Below are 21,440 nucleotides of genomic sequence, written 5' to 3' on the forward strand. Positions count from 1 at the left end.
AGGAAGAAGAATCCTGAGACTCCAAGTCTGTGTGACGTGATTCATTCTGTTGGTGACTAGATTTGATATCGCTTGGATCAGCAAGAAAACTCATTATGTGCTTGCATGTAAATTGTGCGATACGGGCAGTCGTGCGGCGTGTTTACTTGTGTGATATCATGTGTGATACAAGCAGTCCTGCGGCGTGATATCATGTGCGATATAAGCAGTCCTGCAGCGTGTTTACTTGTGTGATATCTTGTGCGGTACAAGCAATCCTGCAACGTGTTTTCTGGTGTGCGATATCATGTGCGATACAAGCAGTCCTGCAGCATGTTTACTTGTGTGTGATACAAGCAGTCCTGCAGCATGTTTACTTGTGTGTGATACAAGCAGTCCTGTGGCATGTTTACTTGTGTGCGAGATCATGTGCGATACAAGCAGTCCTGCAGCGTGTTTACTTGTGTGATATCTTGTGCAATACAATCAGTCCTGCAACGTGTTTTCTGGTGTGCAATATCATGTGCGATAAAAGCAGTCCTGCAGCATGTTTACTTGTGTGCGATACAAGCAGTCCTGCAACGTGTTTTCTGGTGTGCAATATCATGTGCGATAAAAGCAGTCCTGCAGCATGTTTACTTGTGTGCAATACAATCAGTCCTGCAACGTGTTTTCTGGTGTGCAATATCATGTGCGATAAAAGCAGTCCTGCAGCATGTTTACTTGTGTGCGATACAAGCAGTCCTGTTACGTGTCTATTTATGTGATATCATGTGCGATACAAGCTGTCTTTCAGCGTGTTTACTCGCGTACGATACATGTATTATGTGCGATACAAGCAGTCGTGCGGCATGACTACTTGTGTGATATCATATGCGATACAAACAGCCCTGCGGCTTGTTTACTTGTATGTGATATCATTGGCAATGCAAGCAGTTGTGCGGCATGACTTCTTGTGTGATATCATGTGCACTACAAGCAGTGCTGCAGCATGGTTTCTGGTGAGCGATATCATGTGCGATATAAGCAGTCTTAAAGCATGTTTACTTGTGTGCGATATAATGTGCGATACAAGCAGTCCTGCAGCGTGTTTACTTGTGTGCGATACAAGCAGTCCTGCAGCATGTTTACTTGTGTGTGGTACAAGCAGTCCTGTGGCATGTTTACTTGTGTGCGATATCATGTGCGATACAAGTCCTGCAGCATGTTTACTTGTGTGATATCGTGCGATACAAGCAGTCCTATCGCGTGTTTACTGGAGTGTGTGATATCATGTGCGAAACAAGCAGTCTTGCAGTGTATGTTATTGTGTGTGACACCATGTGCGATTCAAGAAGTCTTGCAGTGTATTTTCTTGTGTGTGATCTCATGTGCGATACAAGCAGTCCCGCAGTGTGTTTTCTTGTGTGCGATATCATGTGCGATACAAAGTCTTGCAGTGCATTTTTTGTGTGTGATATCATGTGCGATACAAGCAGTCCCGCAGCGTGTTTACTTGTGTGAGATATCATGTGCGATACAAGCAGTCCCGTTGGGTACCTACTTGTGTGTGTTATGTGCGATACAAGCAATACTGCTGTGTGTTTATGTGTGTGATATCATGTGCAATACATGTGGATGTCTTACAGTATATTACAGTGAAGTATTAGTGTTATTAGGGCCTGGGCAGCGGAACAAGGACCGTATTGAAACTGGAATGTTTTAATAATTATTATTAAGATTATTATTCCTATTTTCCCCCGTTTTAGACGCCTCTTTGAGGCCAAACATGCACGGAAACTCCCCAAATTTCTCAAGCGCATCAAGTTGGGTGAAACATTTTATAATTTGGGTATCATGAAAATTATTTTAATAATAAAATTGGCTCTTTAGCGCCACCTTTAATCTCGAAAATTGTTCTGTTATTTGTGGTTTTAAATAGAGGTATTCACTTCTGTTTTCAGGTCAAATGTAAACAATGCTAACAACACGGCAGCTAATCTCGGAGCTAACGTGGATGTCTTTATTGGTTCTGGTCGGGGCTCGAGCAGCAGCATTCTGAATGTACTGCAGCTGCTTTAAGTCCTGCTTGTGTCTTATATTACAGTGCAGTGCTTGTATTATTAGGAGCAAGGACTGTATTGAAATTGCAACGTTTTTATTATTATTAATAAATTATTATTCTTGTTTTACCCATTTTAGACGCCTTTTTGAGGCCCTTAACATGCACGGAAACTCCCCAAATTTCCTGAGCGCATCAAGTTAGGTGAAAATGTTTATAATTTGGGTATCATGAAAATTAAATTTCAAAGTTGTGTCTTTAGCGCCACCTTTAAAACTAGAGAAAAATAGCCCCTGCTACCAGTTTGATATATCGACAAGAAAATAGCAGGAATGTTCTATTATTATATTGTGGTGATCAATAAAGGTATTCACTTCTCTTTTCAGGTGAAGGGTGAACAATTCTAACAACACGGCAGCTAATCTCGGCGTAATGTGGTTGTATTTCCTGGTTCTAGTCAGGACTCGAGCAGCAGCGTATTAAGATTATTATTCTTATTTTCCCACCTTTTTGAGGTTCTTAACATGCATGGAAACTCCCTAAATTTCGCAAGCGCATCAAGTTAGGTGAAAAATGTTATGATTTGGGTATCATGAAAATAAAATTTCAAAGAGCCACTATCAAAATTAGCCCCTCTCACCAGTTTGACACATTAAACAAGAAAATAGCAGGAATTTTTCTATTATCTGTTTTCAGGTGAAGGGTGAAGAATGCTATCAACACGGCAGCTAATCTCAGCCCTAATGTAGATATCAAGGCTCGAGCAGCAGCATTCTGAATGGACTGCAGCTCCTTTAAGTCTTATTCACGTCTTATATTACAGTGTGGTGTTTGTATTATAAGGAGCAAGAAAGGTATTGAAATTGTAATGTTTTTGTTATTATTAATTAAATTAATATTCTTATTTACCCAGATTTAGACGCCTTTTGAGGTCCTTAACATGCATGGAAACTCCCTAAATTTTGCAAGCTTATCAAGTTAGGTAAAAATTTGATCATTTTGGTATTCTGAAAATGAAATTTCAAAATTGTCTCTTTAGGGCCACCTTTAAAACTAGAAAAACATAGTTCCTGCTACCAGTTTGACATATCAACAACAAGATTGCAGGAATTCAATAAATCCATAAAGTCATTCACTAGGACGGACTTAAGGTGAAGGGGGAACAATGTAAACAACACGGCAGCTAATCTCTAGGCTAAAGTGTATGTCTTACCTGGTTCTAGTCGGGGCTCGAGCAGCAGCATTCTGTATGTACTGCAGCTCCTTTAAGAATTATTTTACAATGCAGTGTTTGTATTATTAGGAGCATTGAAATGTTAATGATTTTATTATTAATTATTAAATTATTCTTATTTTCGCAGTTTTAGACGCCTTTTTGAGGTCCTTAACATGCACGGAAACTCCCTAAATTTTGCAAGCTTATCAAGTTAGGTAAAAATGTTATCATTTTGGTATTATGAAAATGAAATTTCAAAATTGTCTCTTTAGCGCCACCTTTAAAACTAGAAAAAAATAGTTCCTGCTACCAGTTTGACATATCGACAAGAAGATTGCAGAAATTCAATAAATCCATAAATGTATTCACCAGGACGGACTTAAGGTGAAGGGGGAACAATGTAAACAAGACGGCAGCTAATCTCGGCGCTAATGTGGATGTCTTACCTGGTTCTAGTCGGGGCTCGAGCAGCAGCATTCTGGATGTACTGCAGCTCCTTAAAGTCTTATTTATGTCTTATTTTACAATGCAGTGTTTGTATTATTAGGAGCATTGAAATTTTAATGTTTTAATTATTAATGATTAAATTCTTCTTATTTTCGCAGTTTTAGATGCCTTTTTGAGGCCCTTAACATGTACGGACACTCCCTAAGTTTTGCAAGTTAATCAAGTTAAGTGAAAATGTTATCATTTTGGTATCATGAAAATCAAATTTCAAAATTGTCTCTTTAAGGGCCGCTTTTAAAACTAGAAAAAAATAGTTCCTGCTACCAGTTTGACATATCGACAAGAAGATTGCAGGAATTCAATAAATTCATAAAGTTATTCACCAGGACGGACTTAAGGTGAAGGGGGAACAATGTAAACAACACGGCAGCTAATCTCTTGGCTAAAGTGGATGTCTTACCTGGTTCTAGTCGGGGCTCGAGCAGCAGCATTCTGTATGTACTGCAGCTCCTTTAAGTCTTATTTTACAATGCAGTGTTTGTATTATTAGGAGCATTGAAATTTTTATGTTTTTATTATTAATTATTATATTATTCTTCTTATTTTCGCAGTTTTAGACGCCTTTTTGAGGCCCTTAACATGCACGGAAAATCCCTAACTTTTGTAAGCTTATCAAGTTAGGTGAAAATGTTTTCATTTTGTTATCATAAAAATTGAATTTCAAAATTGTCTCTTTAGCGCCACCTTTAAAACTGGAAAAAATAGTTCCTGGTACCAGTTTGACATATTGACAAGAATATCGCTGGAATTTAATAAATCAATAAAGTTATTCACCAAGAAGGACTTAAGGTGAAGGGTAAACAATGCTAACAACACGGCAGCTAATCTCGGCGCTAATGTGGATGTCCTACCTGGTTCTAGTCGGTGCTCGAGCAGCAGGATTCTGGATGTACTGCAGCGCCTTTAAGTCTTATTTATGTTTTATATTACAGTGCAGTGTTTGTATTATCAGTAGCAAAATAAGGTATTGAAATTGTAATGTTTTTATTGTTAATAATTAAATTATTAGTCTAATTTTTCAGTTTTAGACGCCTTTTTGAGGCCCTTAACATGCACGGAAACTCACCAAATTTCACAAGCTTATCGAGTTAGGTGAAACTGTTATCATTTTGGTATCATGAAAAGGAAATTTAAAAATTCTCTCCTCAGCGCCACCTTTAAAACTACAAAAAAATAGAATAAGAAGATTGCAGAAAATTCAATAAATCAATAAAGTTTTTCACCAGGACAGACTTAAGGTGAAGGGGGAACAATGCTAACAACACGGCAGCTAATCTCGGCCCTGATGTGGATGTCTTTCCTGGTTCTAGTCGGGGCTCGAGCAGCAGCGTTGTGGCTGCACTGCAGCTGCTTTCCAGCTGGTTTAGAGAGGCCAGTGAGAAGGCCATGAAGACAGAGATCCTTTTTCCTGATTTAGACATTATTCTGTTGATTTTGCAATGCTTTTAGGCGGTAAAAAAGCCGCTGATGTTGTTGTTGACTTAACGTGGCTGTTCAAGTGGTTTTAAGACATTCGAAACAGCCCACATGAAAAGTCTTTTCCCTCGTACTTTGCACACATGTGTTACCAGGGACCAGGATAGAGCGGCTCACGCAGGAGTCGAAGCCAGTGAAAGAAAAATACCAGCCGGTAACTCGGACCAGATTAAAAGCTCAGGGGCGAACTATCTGGGAAATATACGCGCACGGACGATACAAAAAAAAAAAAAAAAAAAAATCCAAAACAAAAGCGGCATGGGCCGTATCCTTTCTTTCATCCTGCAAATGTGCAGGCATGAAATTGGAGAGGAATGGATGTGAGCTCCAGACTCTTAGAGCGGGACCTGGCTGTTGCGTGTCTGCAGAGAGCGTGTTTACCGCCTCTGGAAAATCTTGTAAATTGTGGCCAGACTGTTAGCGTTGGTGGTGTGAGAAGTGCAGGTAGACTCTGGTTGTTTGTGTGTGAGCTTTTATTTGATGAAACTCTCACACGACAATGTTTCACACTTCCCCCCGCCCCAGACCTCCTAGAGCCTACCGTGCTCCTGAAATGACCCCTGGTCCATCTTCTCCGCAGGGTCTCTGTCCATCTTCAAACCTCTGGACCGGGAGGAGCAGGACGTCTTCAACCTGACCATCGTGGCTGAGGACCACGGCGCCCCCCGCCGCTCCTCCAGTCAGCTGCTGTGCGTCTTCGTGGTGGACGTCAACGATGAGACGCCGCGGTTCGAGGAGAGCCTCTACGAAGCCCAGATCGCAGAGAACCAGCCTGCGGGGACGACTGTGCTGACGGTGTCGGCCTTAGACCTGGACCAAGGTAAAACTCCGGGACGGGGATGTTTACTACCGTAATTTGTGGGCAGATATAAGCCGCAAGCACAAAATTTTTGAATAAATAAATATTTTTCCATATATTGTCCACACCGGACTATAAGCCGCAGGTAAATATTTATATACATACCTTAATTGTTTCCAAACGGTGTCTGTAACAGGGCAGTAAGACGGCTGATCAAACAAAACAGAAGTCAATAATTGTAGCTCTCCAATCATCTGAACAGACTCCATAACTCCACGCTGACGTTTTGGTGATTTTACAAAACGCCCCAGGTAAATATTTATATACATACCTTAATTGTTTCCAAACTGTGTCTGTAACAGGGCAGTAAAACGTCTGATCACACAAAACAGAAGTCATAATCGTAGCTCTCCAATCAGCTGAACAGACTCCATAACTCCACGCTGACGTTTTGGTGATTTTACAAAACTGAAACAGAGTACCGTTGTAAGTTAATAATTCTAACAGACACTGGCAGATGCATTAGCATATCAGCGGGGACTAACGATGCTAGTTTCATTAGATTATGATGGCACGTACAAATATGCATGAAAATACTCCTATAGACGTCACACATGGGATGAATTGTTTTAGTTGTATTGTAAAACATACAAACGTTAATGGGAGTGATGAATGAAGAATCAGTACGAGTAGATTTGCTACAAGATAAAGACTTCTACTCCCGGTTGAAAGCACTAAGTGGAAGGAACACTGCAGCACATGCAGTAAGCAAACTCATCCAAAAGATGGCGCTGTAGCACAAACAATAAAACGCCATTTCAGTGTCTTGACTTGCTTGTTTTTCTCAAACTATTTGTCAGTGTCCATAAATTAGACTGCTTTATAAGCCGCAGGGTTCAAAGTGTAGGAAAAATTATGTTGCTCTATTATTGTTGTTGTTATTGTTGTGTTTGCTGTTGTCCCCACAATTTCCCCCTCTCTCTTCCTTTTTTTCTTCTCTTTCTATCCCCTCCTACTCTGGCCCGGCTGCACCAAATGATAATATAGATACATTTAATAAAGTCAAATACAAATTAGGCAACGAGAAGTATCCCACACTTGTCTTTTGTAAAGTAAAATCTGTACAGCTGATACGGGCATATACACCAACTATATGATTTGCTTGAGAAGCTGGACAGGACAAAAAAAAAAAGAAAAGTGTAGAAAAAAGTAGGCGAATATAGTCCGGAATTTAGGGTGTATGGCGATTTAGAAACCGTATCGCCACCTAGAGGACTCTAGATGTGTTTGCTTGTGTTGTAGTTCTGCAAAAATTCGTAAATTTGTCGCACCGTTGTATAAACTGCAGGGTTCGAAGCATAGGAAAAAAGTAGGGGAATATCATCCGGAATTTAGGGTGTTTGGCGATTTAGAGATCGTATTGCCACCTAGAGGACTCTTGTGTTTGCTTTTGTTGTCGTTCTGCAAAAATACATAAATTAGCCGCACCATTGTATAAACTGCAGGGTTCAAAGCGTAGGAAAAAATTAGGGGAATATAATCTGGAATTTAGGGTGTGTGGCGATTTAGAGACCGTATCGCCACCTAGAGGACTCTAGATGTCTTTGCTTTTGTTGTCATTCTGCAAAAATCCATAAATTAGCCGCACCGTTGTATAAGCTACAGGGTTCGAAGCGTCGGAAAAAAGTAGGGGAATATAGTCCGTAATTTAGGGTATATGGCGATTTAGAGACCGTATCGCCACCTAGAGGACTCTAGATGTGTTTACCTTTGTTGTAGTTCTGCAAAAATCCATAAATTAGTTGCACCGTTGTATAAGCTGCAGGGCTCGAAGCGTAGGAAAAAAGTAGGGGAATATAGTCTGGAATTTAGGGTGTATGGCGATTTAGAGACCATATCGCCACCTAGGGGAGTCTAAATGTGTTTGCTTTTGTCGTCGTTCTGCAAAAATCCACAAATTAGCCGCACCGTTGTATAAACTGCAGTTTTCGAAGCGTAGGAATAAAATAGGATAATATAGTCCGGAATTTAGGGTGTACGGCGATTTAGAGACCATATCGCCACCTATAGGACTTTAGACGTGTTTGCCTTTGTTGTCGTTTTGCAATAATCCATTAATTGTCTGCACCGTTGTATAAACTGCAGGTTCGCTAAGCGTAGGAAAAAAATAGGGGAACATAGTCCGGAATTTAGGGCGTTTGGCGATTTAGAGACTGTATCGCCACCTAGAGGACTCTAGATGTGTTTGCTTGTGTTGTCGTTCTGCAAAAATTCGTAAATTTGTCGCACCGTTGTATAAACTGCAGGGTTCGAAGCATAGGAAAAAAGTAGGGGAATATCGTCCGGAATTTAGGGTGTATGGCGATTTAGAGATCGTATTGCCACCTAGAGGACTCTTGTTGTGTTTGCTTTTGTTGTCGTTCTGAAAAAATACATAAATTAGCCGCACCATTGTATAAACTGCAGGGTTCAAAGCGTAGGAAAAAATTAGGGGAATATAATCTGGAATTTAGGGTGTGTGGCGATTTAGAGACCGTATCGCCACCTAGAGGACTCTAGATGTCTTTGCTTTTGTTGTCATTCTGCAAAAATCCATAAATTAGCCGCACCGTTGTATAAACTACAGGGTTCGAAGCGTCGGAAAATAGTAGGGGAATATAGTCCGTAATTTAGGGTACATGGCGATTTAGAGACCGTATCGCCACCTAGAGGACTCTAGATGTGTTTACCTTTGTTGTAGTTCTGCAAAAATCCATAAATTAGTTGCACCGTTGTATAAGCTGCAGGGTTCGAAGCGTAGGAAAAAAGTAGGGGAATATAGTCTGGAATTTAGGGTATGTGGCAATTTAAAGACCGTATCGCCACCTTGAGGACTCTAGATGTTTGCCTTTGTTGTCATTCTGCAAAAATCCACAAATTAGCCGCATCTTTGTATAAACTGCAGGGCTTGAAGCGTAGGAAAAAAGTAGGGGAATGTTGTCTGGAATTTAGGGTGTATGGCGATTTAGAGACCGTATCGCCACCTAGAGGACTCTAGATGCGTTTGCTTTTGTTGTCGTTCTGAAAAAATCCATTAATTAGTTGCACCGTTGTATAAGCTGCAATGTTCAAAGCGTAGGAAAAAAGTAAGGGAATATAGTATGGAATTTAGGGTGTATGGCGATTTAGAGACCGTATCGCCACCTAGGGGAGTCTAAATGTGTTTGCTTTTGTCGTCGTTCTGCAAAAATCCACAAATTAGCCGCACCGTTGTATAAACTGCAGTTTTCGAAGCGTAGGAATAAAATAGGATAATATAGTCCGGAATTTAGGGTGTACGGCGATTTAGAGACCATATCGCCACCTATAGGACTTTAGACGTGTTTGCCTTTGTTGTCGTTTTGCAATAATCCATTAATTGTCTGCACCGTTGTATAAACTGCAGGTTCGCTAAGCGTAGGAAAAAAATAGGGGAATATAGTCCGGAATTTAGGGCGTTTGGCGATTTAGAGACTGTATCGCCACCTAGAGGACTCTAGATGTGTTTGCCTTTATTGTCGTTCTGCAAAAATCCATAAATTAGCTGCACTGTTGTACAAGCTGTGGGGTTTGAAGCGTAGGAAAAATTAGGGGAATATAGTCCGGAATTTAGTGTGTATGGCGATTCAGAGACTGTATCGCCACCTACAGGACTCTATATGTGTTTGCTTTAGTTGTCGTCTTGCAAAAATCCATAACTTAGCTACACTGTTGTAGAAGCTGCAGGATTCGAAGCGTAGGATAAAAAGTAGGGGAATATAGTCTGGAATTTAGGGCGTTTGGTGATTTAAAGACCATATCAGAGGACTTTAGATGTGTTTGCTTTAGTTGTCCATCCATCCATCCATCCATTTTTCTACCGCTTATTCCCTTTCGGGGTCGCGGGGGGTGCTGGCGCCTATCTCAGCTACAATCGGGCGGAAGGCGGGGTACACCCTGGACAAGTCGCCACCTCATCGCAGGGCCAACACAGATAGACTTTAGTTGTTGTTCTGCAAAAATCCATAACTTAGCCGCACTGTTGTAGAAGTTGCAGGGTTTGAAGCGTAGGAAAAAAGTAGCAGCTTATAGTCTGAAAAATACAGTATATACTAAAAGTATTGACTTAACATTAGTGCTTATAATAACAATAGCGACATGTAAAAGGAGTAATGTTGGCAATGCAATTAACGCCATTGTTCGCTGACTCTTGCAAGCGTTTGTTCATTAGTAAAACTACCTAAAAACAAGTAAAAACAGGTGCGTTCTTGTCCTACATAGAACACAAGGTCTAAAATGAGTCCGTACTTTCCAAGACAAGTCGGTCCGGAGAGCAAAAAGTGTGCAAATTGTAAGACAGACAAGCATCTGCTGGCTGAATTATAGCAGCACGACCGCTAAGTTGCATGTTGGAACCTTGCCCCTGCACAATTGTGCACTGCCGCTCCAACACGCATTCTTCTGCCGTGTTTTGTTTGCTGCAAACGCTTCTAAGACGCCGGCTGTGGAAACGCTAAAGGAGGGGAAGGGTGACTCAGAAGCAAATAAAAGTAAACACAAAGTGTTTGCACGCAGCGTTGCTGCTAAGGTCCAACAAGAAAACACAGGAGTTTACCTAAAACTCTGTTTGGCCCTCAGGGACCAACGGCCAGGTGACGTATGGCGGGGTCTCTGTGGAGCCTTTCACCGTGGACAGCGTGACGGGCGTCATCACGGCCACCGGGCCGCTGGACAGGGAGCTGCAGGAGCACTACACGCTGACAGGTAGAACCTGAAAATGCTATCACAAAAACATAACATAAACAAGTGTAAAACATTTGCCGTGTTGAATTGAATAACACAAAGTTGTCATGCAGGATGTTTTTTTGTTTTTTTAACTTTAAACCAGGGGTGTCAAACGTACGGCCCGCGGGCCGGATCAGGCCCGCAAACAGGTTTTATCCGGCCCGCGGGATGAGTTTGCCAAGTATAAAAATGAGCCGAAATTTTAGAATGAAAGAAACTGCTGTTTCCACTAAATGTCGCAATAGCAATTCTTTGTATCTTTGTAGATGATGCTATATATGTAAAAAAAAAAATAATAAACCACATGATAATAGTGGATCAGTCGGGGAAAATGAGCAAACTACATAAACAACATCCTGTAATTTGATTTTGATATTATTTTTTTTATCTTGATAGATTGAAAATTAACACCAATGAGTTGACTGATGAACATCATAACAATTTTATTCAGAAAGTATAAATAACAACTAATAAACATAGAATACTATTAAACACAACATGTAAGTGTAAAAAAATAACATTATAATTTGTACATTTTCAGAATATGCTTGTTCTATTTTTAAACAAATAAAACAATCTAAAGTTGTCTTTATTTTTATGTTATCGTGCCGTGATTTTATCAGTCCGGCCCACTTGGGAGTATATTTTTCTCCATGTGGCCCCTGAGCTAAAATTAGTTTGACACCCCTGCTTTAAACTGTCATTGTTCAAAATATAATAATGAATCAAAATCACTGTTATGAATTATTGACCTATTCATGGCTAAAATTGCTTCACATCAAATATTCTACTTTTTTAGGGTGTTTGCCATAAAAATAGTTTTATATGACAAAAAGGGCATAAAACCAATAAACAAAAAAATATAAGACAATAATAAAAGGGTTTTATCGACTGATGGATCTGAAGTTGATTTAAAAATGTAAGTGTTGAAAGTGTAAAACTGAAAAATGGTATGACTTAATATTAACACTTTTGTGAGCGGGGCCCCTTAGGGTCCCCAAGACCTTTAGTGTAATTTTCTAACTTAAAAATTGTCATTGTTCAAAAATAATAATGAATCAAAATAAATATTGTTATGAATTATTGACTCATTCATGGCTAAAATTACTTCACATCAAAAATTCTACTTGTTTTTAGGGTGTTTGCCATAAAAACTGATTTATATGACAAAAAGGGCATAAAACAATCCAACAAAAATATATATAAAACAATAATTAAAAAGTCTAATCGAATGATGGATCTGAAGTTGATTTAAAAATGTAAGTGTTGAAAGTTTAAAACAGAAATAATGTATGACTTAATATTAACACTTTTATGAGTGGGACCCTTTTGGGTTCCCAAGACCTTTAGTGTCATTTTTTTTCCTTAAAAACTGTCATTACTGAAAATATAATATAAAATCAAAATAAATGTTATGAATTATTGACCCATTTAAGGCTAAAATTACTTCAAGTGAACTATTCTACTTTTTTTAGGGCGTTTACCATTAAAACAAAAATGTTATATGACAAAAAGGGCATAAAACCATCAAACAAAAAAAATATATAAAACAATAATAAAAACATTTAATCGACTGATGGATCTGAAGTTGATGTAAAGATTTAAGTGTTGACACTTTTATGAGTGGGGCCCTTTAGGGTCCCCAAGACCTTCAGTGTAATTTTTTTCTTTAAAAACTGTCTTTACTCAAAAAATAATAATGAACCAATGTTGTGATGAATTATTGACCTATTTAAAGTTCCAATTACTTTACATCAAATATTCCACTTTTAAAAATGTTTAATTTGTTTGCCTTAATAGGACAAAAAAGGGCATAAAACAAACAACAACAAAAAACTTATGTAAAATGATCTCGTTATGTTCCAACACGATGACTTTGCCTCCATGATCGTCTTCATCCTTTTTTCCGGCAGTTTACGCCAAAGACGGCGGCCTTCCCCCGAATTACGCCAAAGCCTCGGTGAGGATCCGCGTGCTGGACCAGAACGACAACGCCCCGGTCTTTGGTCGCCTCTACTACAGCATCCAGGTGCCCGAGAACTTGGAGCCCTTGCTTCTGTTCACGCTGCGAGCCACAGACCAGGATGCAGGGACCAACGGGAAAATGGAGTACAGGATCGCAGGTGAAGCCGGGGAACTTTCCATCAACACGTGTAACATTAACATACGCATGTAAAATACAGTAGCGTAGTGGGCCTAATATTCACTAAAAACAAGGCAGAGATGTTTTTGGCCATTACACACATTTTGAACAGTAACACTGTGTTTGCATATAGAAAATAAAAAATATTAATGAAGTGATTCTTTGGCTTACCACTAGATGGAGCCTGCGTACCACTGGTAGTACAGGTGCCACAGTTTGAAAATAGCTGCATTTGTATATTTTTCAATGTTAAAAAAGTGGCCCTTTGAGGGCATTATTGTGGCCCTCAATGAAAATAAGTTTGACCTGCCTGATCTATTCTCTTTGCAGCCGGAGACGCTGCGGGAGATTTCCACCTGGACACACAGTCCGGTGCGCTGTCCACCTCCGGGCCCCTGGACCGGGAGAGAAGAGCGAGCTACACGCTCACGGTCAGCGCTCGGGACGGGGGCCGCCCGTCCCATAGCAGCACCGCTACCGTGGAGGTGAGCGTCATGGACATGAACGACCACGGCCCGCGGTTCTCCAGCAGCAGCTACACCGCGGACGTGTCCGAAGACGTACCGATCGGGTCCTTAGTCCTGGACGTGAAAGCCACCGACCTGGACCAGGGCACCAACGGCCAGGTTGTGTACTTCCTGGGCCGTGGCTCCAAGAGTATGTTCATTGTGGACCAGAACACGGGCCGTGTCATCACAGCCGCGCCCCTGGATCGGGAGAGAACCGCCTCCTACACCTTCGAAGTGTGCGCTGCCGACTCCTCGCCCTCGGACCCTCGCAACGCCACCGCGCAGGTCACCGTCCACATTCAGGACGTCAACGACAACGCTCCCTTCTTCATTCAGGACCCGCTTGTTTTGAACATCTCGGCGAGCGGCGTTCCCGCCCGCCGAGTGCTGGCCACCATGAGGGCCGAGGACAAGGACTTTGGCGCCAACGGCTCCGTCTTCTACCGCTTCGCCCACCCTGTGAGGGGTTTCACCATCAACTCGCTGACGGGAGACATCCAGGCCACAGAGAAGCTGCAGACCATGACCCAGGCCCAGAGGACCTTGATCGTGCAGGCCATGGACCAGGGCAACCCGGCCCAGTCCTCCTTGGGGGTGGTGGTGGTCTACATCAAGGAGCAGGACTACAGGGGCATTCGCTTCTCCCGCACGGCACGAGACGTCAGTCTGCAGGAGAACGCTGCCACAGGTGGGCGACACTTTTTTCTTGGCTTAACTCGGGATGTCCATCCATCCATTTTCCACCGCTTGTCCCTTTTTGTGTTGTTTCACTTTCACAAATTCCTCAGTAATTTCCCCACAACATCACCGAGGAGTTATTGAGTCTGTTTAGCTGATTGGAGAGCTATTTTGCGCAGCTAGTTGGTCCATGTTTTGTTTGATCAGCTGTTTTTCTACCATGTCACAGACACCATTTGGAAACAATTAAGGTATGTAAATAAACATTTCTGTCTTAATAACTCATTTCACAACGTATATATCTGCGGCTTATAGTCCAGTGCGGCTTATATATATATATATATATACATATATATACAGGTGCTGTTCATATTATTAGAATATCATGAAAAAGTAGATTTATTTCAGTAATTATACTAACGTGAAACTTACATATTATATCAATTCATTACACACATAGTGATATATTTGAAATGTTTATTTCTTTGAATTTTGATGATTAGTACTGACAATTACTGAAAATCCCAAATTCAGTATCTCAGAAAATTAGAATATTAGTTACGACTAGTACCAAAAAATATTTTTTAGAAATGTGGACCAACTGAAAAGTATGAACATGGAACGTTTCAGCATGTACGGCAATCAATACTTAGTTGCAGCTCCTTTTGCCTGAATTGCTGCAGCAATACGGCGTGGCATGGAGTCGACCAGTCTGTTGCACTCCTCAGGTCTTATGAGAGCCCAGGTTGCTTTAATAGTGGCCTTCAGCTCTTCAGCATTGTTGGGTCTGGCATCTCGCATCTTCCGCTTGACAATACCCCATAGGTTTTCTATGGGGTTAAGGTCAGGTGAGTTTGCAGGCCAATCAAAAGCAGGGATACCATGGTATTTAAACAAGGTACTGGTAGATTTGGCACTGTGTGTAGGTGCCAAGTCATGTTGGAAAATTAAATCTTCACCTGCATAAAATTGGTCCGCGGCAGGCAGCATAAAGTGTTCTAAAACTTCTTGGTAGACTGCTGCATTGACCCTAGACCTCAGGAAACACAGTGGACCAACACCAGCAGATGACATGGCACCCCAGACCATTACCGATTGTGGAAATTTGACACTGGACTTCAGGCAACGTGGATTCTGTGCCTCTCCTGTCTTCCTCCAGACTCTGGGACCTTGATTTCCAAAGGAGATAAAAAATGTACTTTCATCTGAAAACATAACTTTGGACCACTCAGCAGCAGTCCAGTACTTTTTGTGTTGAGCCCAGGCGAGACGCTTTTGACGTTGTCTCTTATTCAAGAGTGGCTTTACACAAGGAATGCGACAGCTGAAGCCCATATCTTGCATACGTCGGTGCGTGGTGGTTCTTGAAGCACTGACTCCAGCTGCAGTCCGCTCTTTGTGGATCTCCCCCACATTTTTGAATCGGTTTTGTTCGACAATCTTCTCCAGGGCGCGGTTATCCGTCTTGCTTGTACACATTTTTCTACCACATCTTTGTCTTCCCTTCGCCTCTCTATTAATGTGCTTGGACACAGAGCTCTGGGAACATCCAACCTCTTTGGCAATGACATTTTGTGTCTTGCCCTCCTTCTTTAAAGTATCAATGGTCATCTTTTGGACAGTTGTCAAGTCAGCAGTCTTCCCCATGATTGTGTGTCATACAGAATCAAAACGAGAGACCATTTAACGGCTTTTCCAGGTGTTATGAGTTAGTTAGCTAATTAGAGTGTGGCACCAGGTGTCTTCAATATCTGACCTTTTCACCATATTCTAATGTTCTGAGGTGTTGAATTTAGGGTTTTCATTGGTTGTCAGCTATAATCATCTCCTTTTTGGCAAAAAACACTTGAAATGTATCAGTCTGTTTGGAATGAATGTATACAGTCTACAAGTTTGACTTTCTAAATGGAATTAATGAAATAAATCAACTTTTTCATGATAATATGACCAGCACCTCTACATCCATCCATCCATCCATTTTTCTACCGCTTATTCCCCTTTGGGGTTGCAGGGGGGGTCGCTAGAGCCTATCTCAACTGCATTCAGGCGGTAGGCGGGGTACACCCTGGACAAGTCGCCACCTCAACGCAGGGTCACTAAACAAATAATATAATAATATTAATAAAAATAATAATAGTAATAATAGTAGTAGTAGTAGTAGTAGTGATAACAATGATGATTATTATTATCTATAAAGTTGCTTTCTTAGTCCCAATTTATTAATGTCTTGAATTTACAAAAGGACAAAAAAAAATTACTACAAAATAATAATAGTTTACAAAACTAATCAAATAAAATGGTTTTAAAATGTATGATAATTATTATCCGACATGTAATCGCAATTAATCTTTCTCTCTGTAGTTAACTTGTGATTCATCGTGATTAATCGCAGGTGTGCCCAAAACCGTTAATTTTCAAGTTTTTTATTCTACTAATGTGTAACCGGACGATGCTTTGGTACACGAGCCGCGTAATATTTTAATTGATAGAACCCCCATATTTGCGCTTTTATATAAATCAGGGGTCTCCAAACTTTTTTAGTCAGGGGCCACATTGGGTTAAAAGATTTTGACCGGGGGCCGGGCTATTTATTCGGATATATATATATATATGTGTGTGTGTGTGTGTCTATATGTATATGTATATATACAATACAAGCCAAAAGTTTGGGCACATCTTCTCATTCAATGGGTTTTCTTTATTTTCCTGATGTTTACATTGTAGATTGTCACATTAAAACTATGAATGAACACATGTGGAGTTATGTACTTAAAAAAAAAAGGTGAAGTCACTGAAAACATGTTTCATATTCTAGTTTCATCAAAATAGCCACCTTTTGCTCTGATTACTGTTTTGCGCAATCGTGGCATTTTCTCCATCAGCTTCAAGAGGTAGTCACCTGAAGGGTTTTCACTTCACATGTGTCATAATTTTGATGCCTTCAGTGACCATCTACAATGTAAATGGTCATGAAAATAAAAAAAAACACATTAAATAAGAAGGTGTGTCCAAACTTTTGGCCTGTACTTTGTGTGTGTGTGTGTGTATGAATATATGTATGAACATGTGTGCGTGTGTATGTATATATGTAAGAATATGTATCTATATATGAATGTGTGTATATACAGTATGTATGTATATATATGTATGTAGATATATATGTATGTATATATATGTATGCATATATATATGTATGTATATGCATGTACATATGTATATATGTATGTATATTGTGGGGACGGCGTGGCGCAGTAGGGAGAGTGGCCGTGCGCAACCCGAGCGTCCCTGGTTCAAATCCCACCTAGTACCAACCTCGTCACGTCCGTTGTGTCCTGAGCAAGACACTTCACCCTTGCTCCTGATGGGTGCTGGTTGGCGCCTTGCATGGCAGCTCCCTCCATCAGTGTGTGAATGTGTGTGTGAATGGGTAAATGTGGAAGTAGTGTCAAAGCGCTTTGAGTACCTTGAAGGTAGAAAAGCGCTATACAAGTACAACCCATTTATCATTTATATGTATCTATGTGTGTTTATATGTATGTATATATATATGTATATATATGTACGTACATGTATATATGTACATATGTATGTATATATGTATGTGTATGTTTGTATATATACATGTATATATGTATGAAGATATATATTTATATTTACTGTATATCGATAGATAGATAGATAGATAGATAGATAGATAGATAGATAGATAGATAGATAGATAGATAGATAGATAGAATTAAAGATGTTGCCACCCATTTAGCAATGACTGTACTGTTGAAGGTATGTTGCTTGTGTAAACGTTCAAGATCAGGAAGAGTGCTCATATATATGCTCGTATGTATGTATGTATGTATATATATGTATGTAGATATTTATATTTTATGTATATGTATCTATATATATATGTATCTATATGTATGTGTATATGTTTCTATATATATGTATGTTTGTATTTACATATGTATGTAGATGTATTTATTGATGTATATATATGTATGTATGTATATGTATCTATATATGTGTGTATATGTATGTATATATATGTAGATATATATACGGCGTAGAAATACAAATTATATCAATAAGAAATCATTTGGTCTTATCGAGAGCGGACTACCAGGGCTTGAAAACAAAACTTTCCAGTCAATACAAACTTTTCTTTGCTCCATTCCTGCTTCTTCTATGGTGCACTACGGTATGGACTGAGGTTTACGGAGGAAGTTTATTTTGTGTTAGTGCGTTATTGAGACGACACCCCCAGTGTTAGCATGTTTCAGCAACGTCCATGTTTTATCTTGCAGGCACAGTGGTAACACAGACCCAAGCCCAGTACCCTGACGGATCTCAAACCGGTGTCAACTACAGTCTCTTCAGCGGAAACCGAATGCAGTCTTTTGGAATAAACACTGTGACGGGTGCGTGGAGAGAAGATCTGAGTCCACTCCGAAAAACTACTGGGCTTTACTGTCCCATCAATTTTTTTCAGGGGACATATGGGTGCAGAAGTCTGAAGGGTTGGACTACGAGGAGACCCCCAAACTCCGCCTCGTAGTGAAAGCTGAGACGGCGTCCTCCAGCTCCTTCATGGCGGTGAACTTGGTCCTGCAGGATGTCAATGACAATTTGCCTCGCTTCCAGCTCCAGAACTACGTCGCCTACATCCGAGAGGCACAGGGTCACGATTTTCCCATTATCCAGGTGCGCTGGATAAACCCAGTTTATTGTGCTTGGCTGTTGTTTAAGTGTGAAATTGCGGCGTAGAATAGAAACACTCTTCGGGGCTCAGCAGCCTGGATAGTCTCCGTGCAGCAATGAATGGCCGTATTCTCCGCGCTCCTGCTAAATGTATACAATAACTCAGGCCGTGGAAGCGGATCATTTTACTCTGAGACAGCATTTGCACGTGTACTGTACTTTCATATCTTCACGTCCGATCTTTGCGCAGGTCGCAGCGGACGACCTGGACCAGGGTCAAAACGGTCAGGTGACTTACTCCATTAGGTCATCGTCCACGAGCGGTTTGTTCAAGATCGACCCGCTAACTGGCAGCGTCAGCACGGCAGCCATCATGGACCGGGAGATTTGGACGCAGACAAAGTGAGCTTGTGTGTGAGTCTTAAAAGTACAGACGGGTCAAAGTCATCTCTCTGTTTGCCATTGCGGCGCCAGGCTGGTGGTCACCGCAACAGACCGAGGAACCCCACGACTGGCAGGCTCCGCCACCCTGACTGTTATCGTCATCGATCTCAACGACAACAGTCCTATGATTCCTCTGCCTCGGGAGATCCGAGTGCCCGAGGGTAAGTGGAAAAGAGATTCAATATCAATGTGATACTCCCGGAACCATCCAAATGTTTGTGTGCATCGCTATAAACCGTGTGGAGCCACCGCCCTAAGTCAATAAGCCTCCGTCGCAGAAAATAAAGTACATCTCTTACAAGTATTCTCCGGGCACCCAATCCATCGCAGCTGGACTGCTTGGTTTGTCTTAGAAGTTTTATTGTTACTGAAAGACGAGGCTAAAAATATTACAAGGAAACTTCATAACATTTACATTGAAGTTTGAAACTTGAAAATAACCCAGTGAGAAATTCCAAGTCAATGTTTGACCCTTCGGAATAGATCATCCTTGGGAACCGCAATCGAAACAAGGAACCGGAATCGGCCAAATTCAAACGATGCCCGGCCCCAGGGCCCGATGTGGAAATCCATGACTTTTCTCGGATGTGGGTTCAGATCTGGGGATGTCGTGTTTATTGTGATGTTGTGGTTTGTGAAGCCCTTTTTGGCACTCGTGATGAAAGGCTACATAAAGAAACTTTGATTGATTGATTGATTTGGCTCCGGCTGATTGTCAATGCAGTGATTCACAGAGCCGACTTATACTCGATTCCTGGTCAATGCCTCGTTCACAGCTGCCCTGCAGCGCGTTTGACTGGCGACCAGTCCGGCGTATAGTCCGCCTCGCGTTCTAAGGAAGCTGAGTCGGTTCCAACTCCTCCCGCAAGCCGACCCAGCATAGGCGGTGAAGAAAATGAATGGATGGAAATTCGACCCTGGAACAGAAAGCTGAAGGCTTGCTGACCGTGGTCCAGAGGCTAATAAGCAGGAATGACTAGCGCTAGCATCATGGCAGAACTTTGAAGGCTTCCAGGGGTGTAATTATCCACTGGCAGAAGGGCTGGGGTTGGGATCTTGAAAAGTAGTCACAGTAAAATGTTTCCACACTGCTGGACATATTTGAAATAAGCCTACAGAAAATACATCATTCTCCTCTTGTCTCCACTATCAGACACTCTGATCGGCACGGTTATCAGTCAGGTGACAGGAAACGACGTGGATTCCGGGCCAGCCCTCTCCTACACGCTACACCTGGAGAGCGACAGCAAGGGCATGTTTGGAATCCACTGCTACGGAGGAGGCGTGTCCCTGGCTGGAGCGCTGGACTACGAGGAGAGGACCTGGTACACCCTCACCATTCGCTCGTCAGACTCGGAGCACCAGAGCGAAGCCAATCTGACCGTTTTGGTGGAGGATGTGAACGACAACACTCCCGCCTTCACCCAAGATTTGTATCAGGTACAACTTGACGCAGACGATTGTTCAGCGTATGTATCGATAAATGTGCCTCGCGGCGTCCCGCAGGTGACGGTGCCGGAGCACCTCCCAGCCGGAAGTGCAGTCATCACAGTGACAGCCATGGACTCGGACTCTGGGGAGAACGGAAAGATCATCTACAGGGTCATGTCATCGACCAGGGGGGTCTTCTCCATTGACCCAAGCAATGGTAACCACACTTTACACTAGCAGACTTTGTTTCCAATGTCCTTGGAGGGTCACTGTCGTCAACTGACAAAAAAACGTTTGTATTACCTCAGAAGTATTTCTAAAGTGAGAAATTTGCTGTCAAAATTGGATCTGGAAATTATCATTCACGGGTTCATTTTGTCTCGTATTGACTAATGCAATTCTTTTTTCACTTTTTTCAACAAGTTAAGGCTAAAGAGACTTCAGACTGTACGGAATTCGGCCGCCAAACTTTTGACCTGTGCACCCAGAACCTCTACCCAGTCTTCAATTAATCAATCAATGTTTATTTATATAGCCCTAAATCACAAGTGTCTCAAAGGGCTGCACAACCACTACGACATCCTCGGAAGAACCCACAGTCTTCATTGGCTCCCAGTAAAATTCCGCATTGAGTTTAAGATTTTAGTCCTGACTTTCCATCACTGACTTGTTATGCCCCGACTCTTCAGGGCGCAGCCTCCGGTCGTCAGGCCAGGATCTTCTAAAGATCCCAAAAACTA

At 41.4% G+C, this 21,440-nt stretch overlaps 1 protein-coding gene across 2 annotated transcripts in view; it reads left to right on the forward strand.

Moving 5' to 3' along the window:
• LOC133537053 (protocadherin-16-like) overlaps positions 1 to 21,440 on the forward strand; it is a 225,014-nt gene that overhangs the window by 198,900 nt on the left and 4,674 nt on the right. For both annotated transcript variants that reach the window (XM_061877891.1, XM_061877890.1), the window contains 10 exons: positions 5,800 to 6,039; positions 10,654 to 10,779; positions 12,714 to 12,923; positions 13,274 to 14,140; positions 18,432 to 18,545; positions 18,617 to 18,828; positions 19,076 to 19,227; positions 19,300 to 19,430; positions 20,423 to 20,709; positions 20,776 to 20,917. In XM_061877891.1, coding sequence (XP_061733875.1) covers positions 5,800 to 6,039; positions 10,654 to 10,779; positions 12,714 to 12,923; positions 13,274 to 14,140; positions 18,432 to 18,545; positions 18,617 to 18,828; positions 19,076 to 19,227; positions 19,300 to 19,430; positions 20,423 to 20,709; positions 20,776 to 20,917 — 2,481 coding nt within the window. The remainder of the gene's footprint in view (positions 1 to 5,799; positions 6,040 to 10,653; positions 10,780 to 12,713; positions 12,924 to 13,273; positions 14,141 to 18,431; positions 18,546 to 18,616; positions 18,829 to 19,075; positions 19,228 to 19,299; positions 19,431 to 20,422; positions 20,710 to 20,775; positions 20,918 to 21,440) is intronic.

The sequence above is a fragment of the Nerophis ophidion genome, linkage group LG18, assembly GCF_033978795.1.
Source record: "Nerophis ophidion isolate RoL-2023_Sa linkage group LG18, RoL_Noph_v1.0, whole genome shotgun sequence".
Classification (NCBI taxonomy): Eukaryota; Metazoa; Chordata; class Actinopteri; order Syngnathiformes; family Syngnathidae; genus Nerophis; species Nerophis ophidion.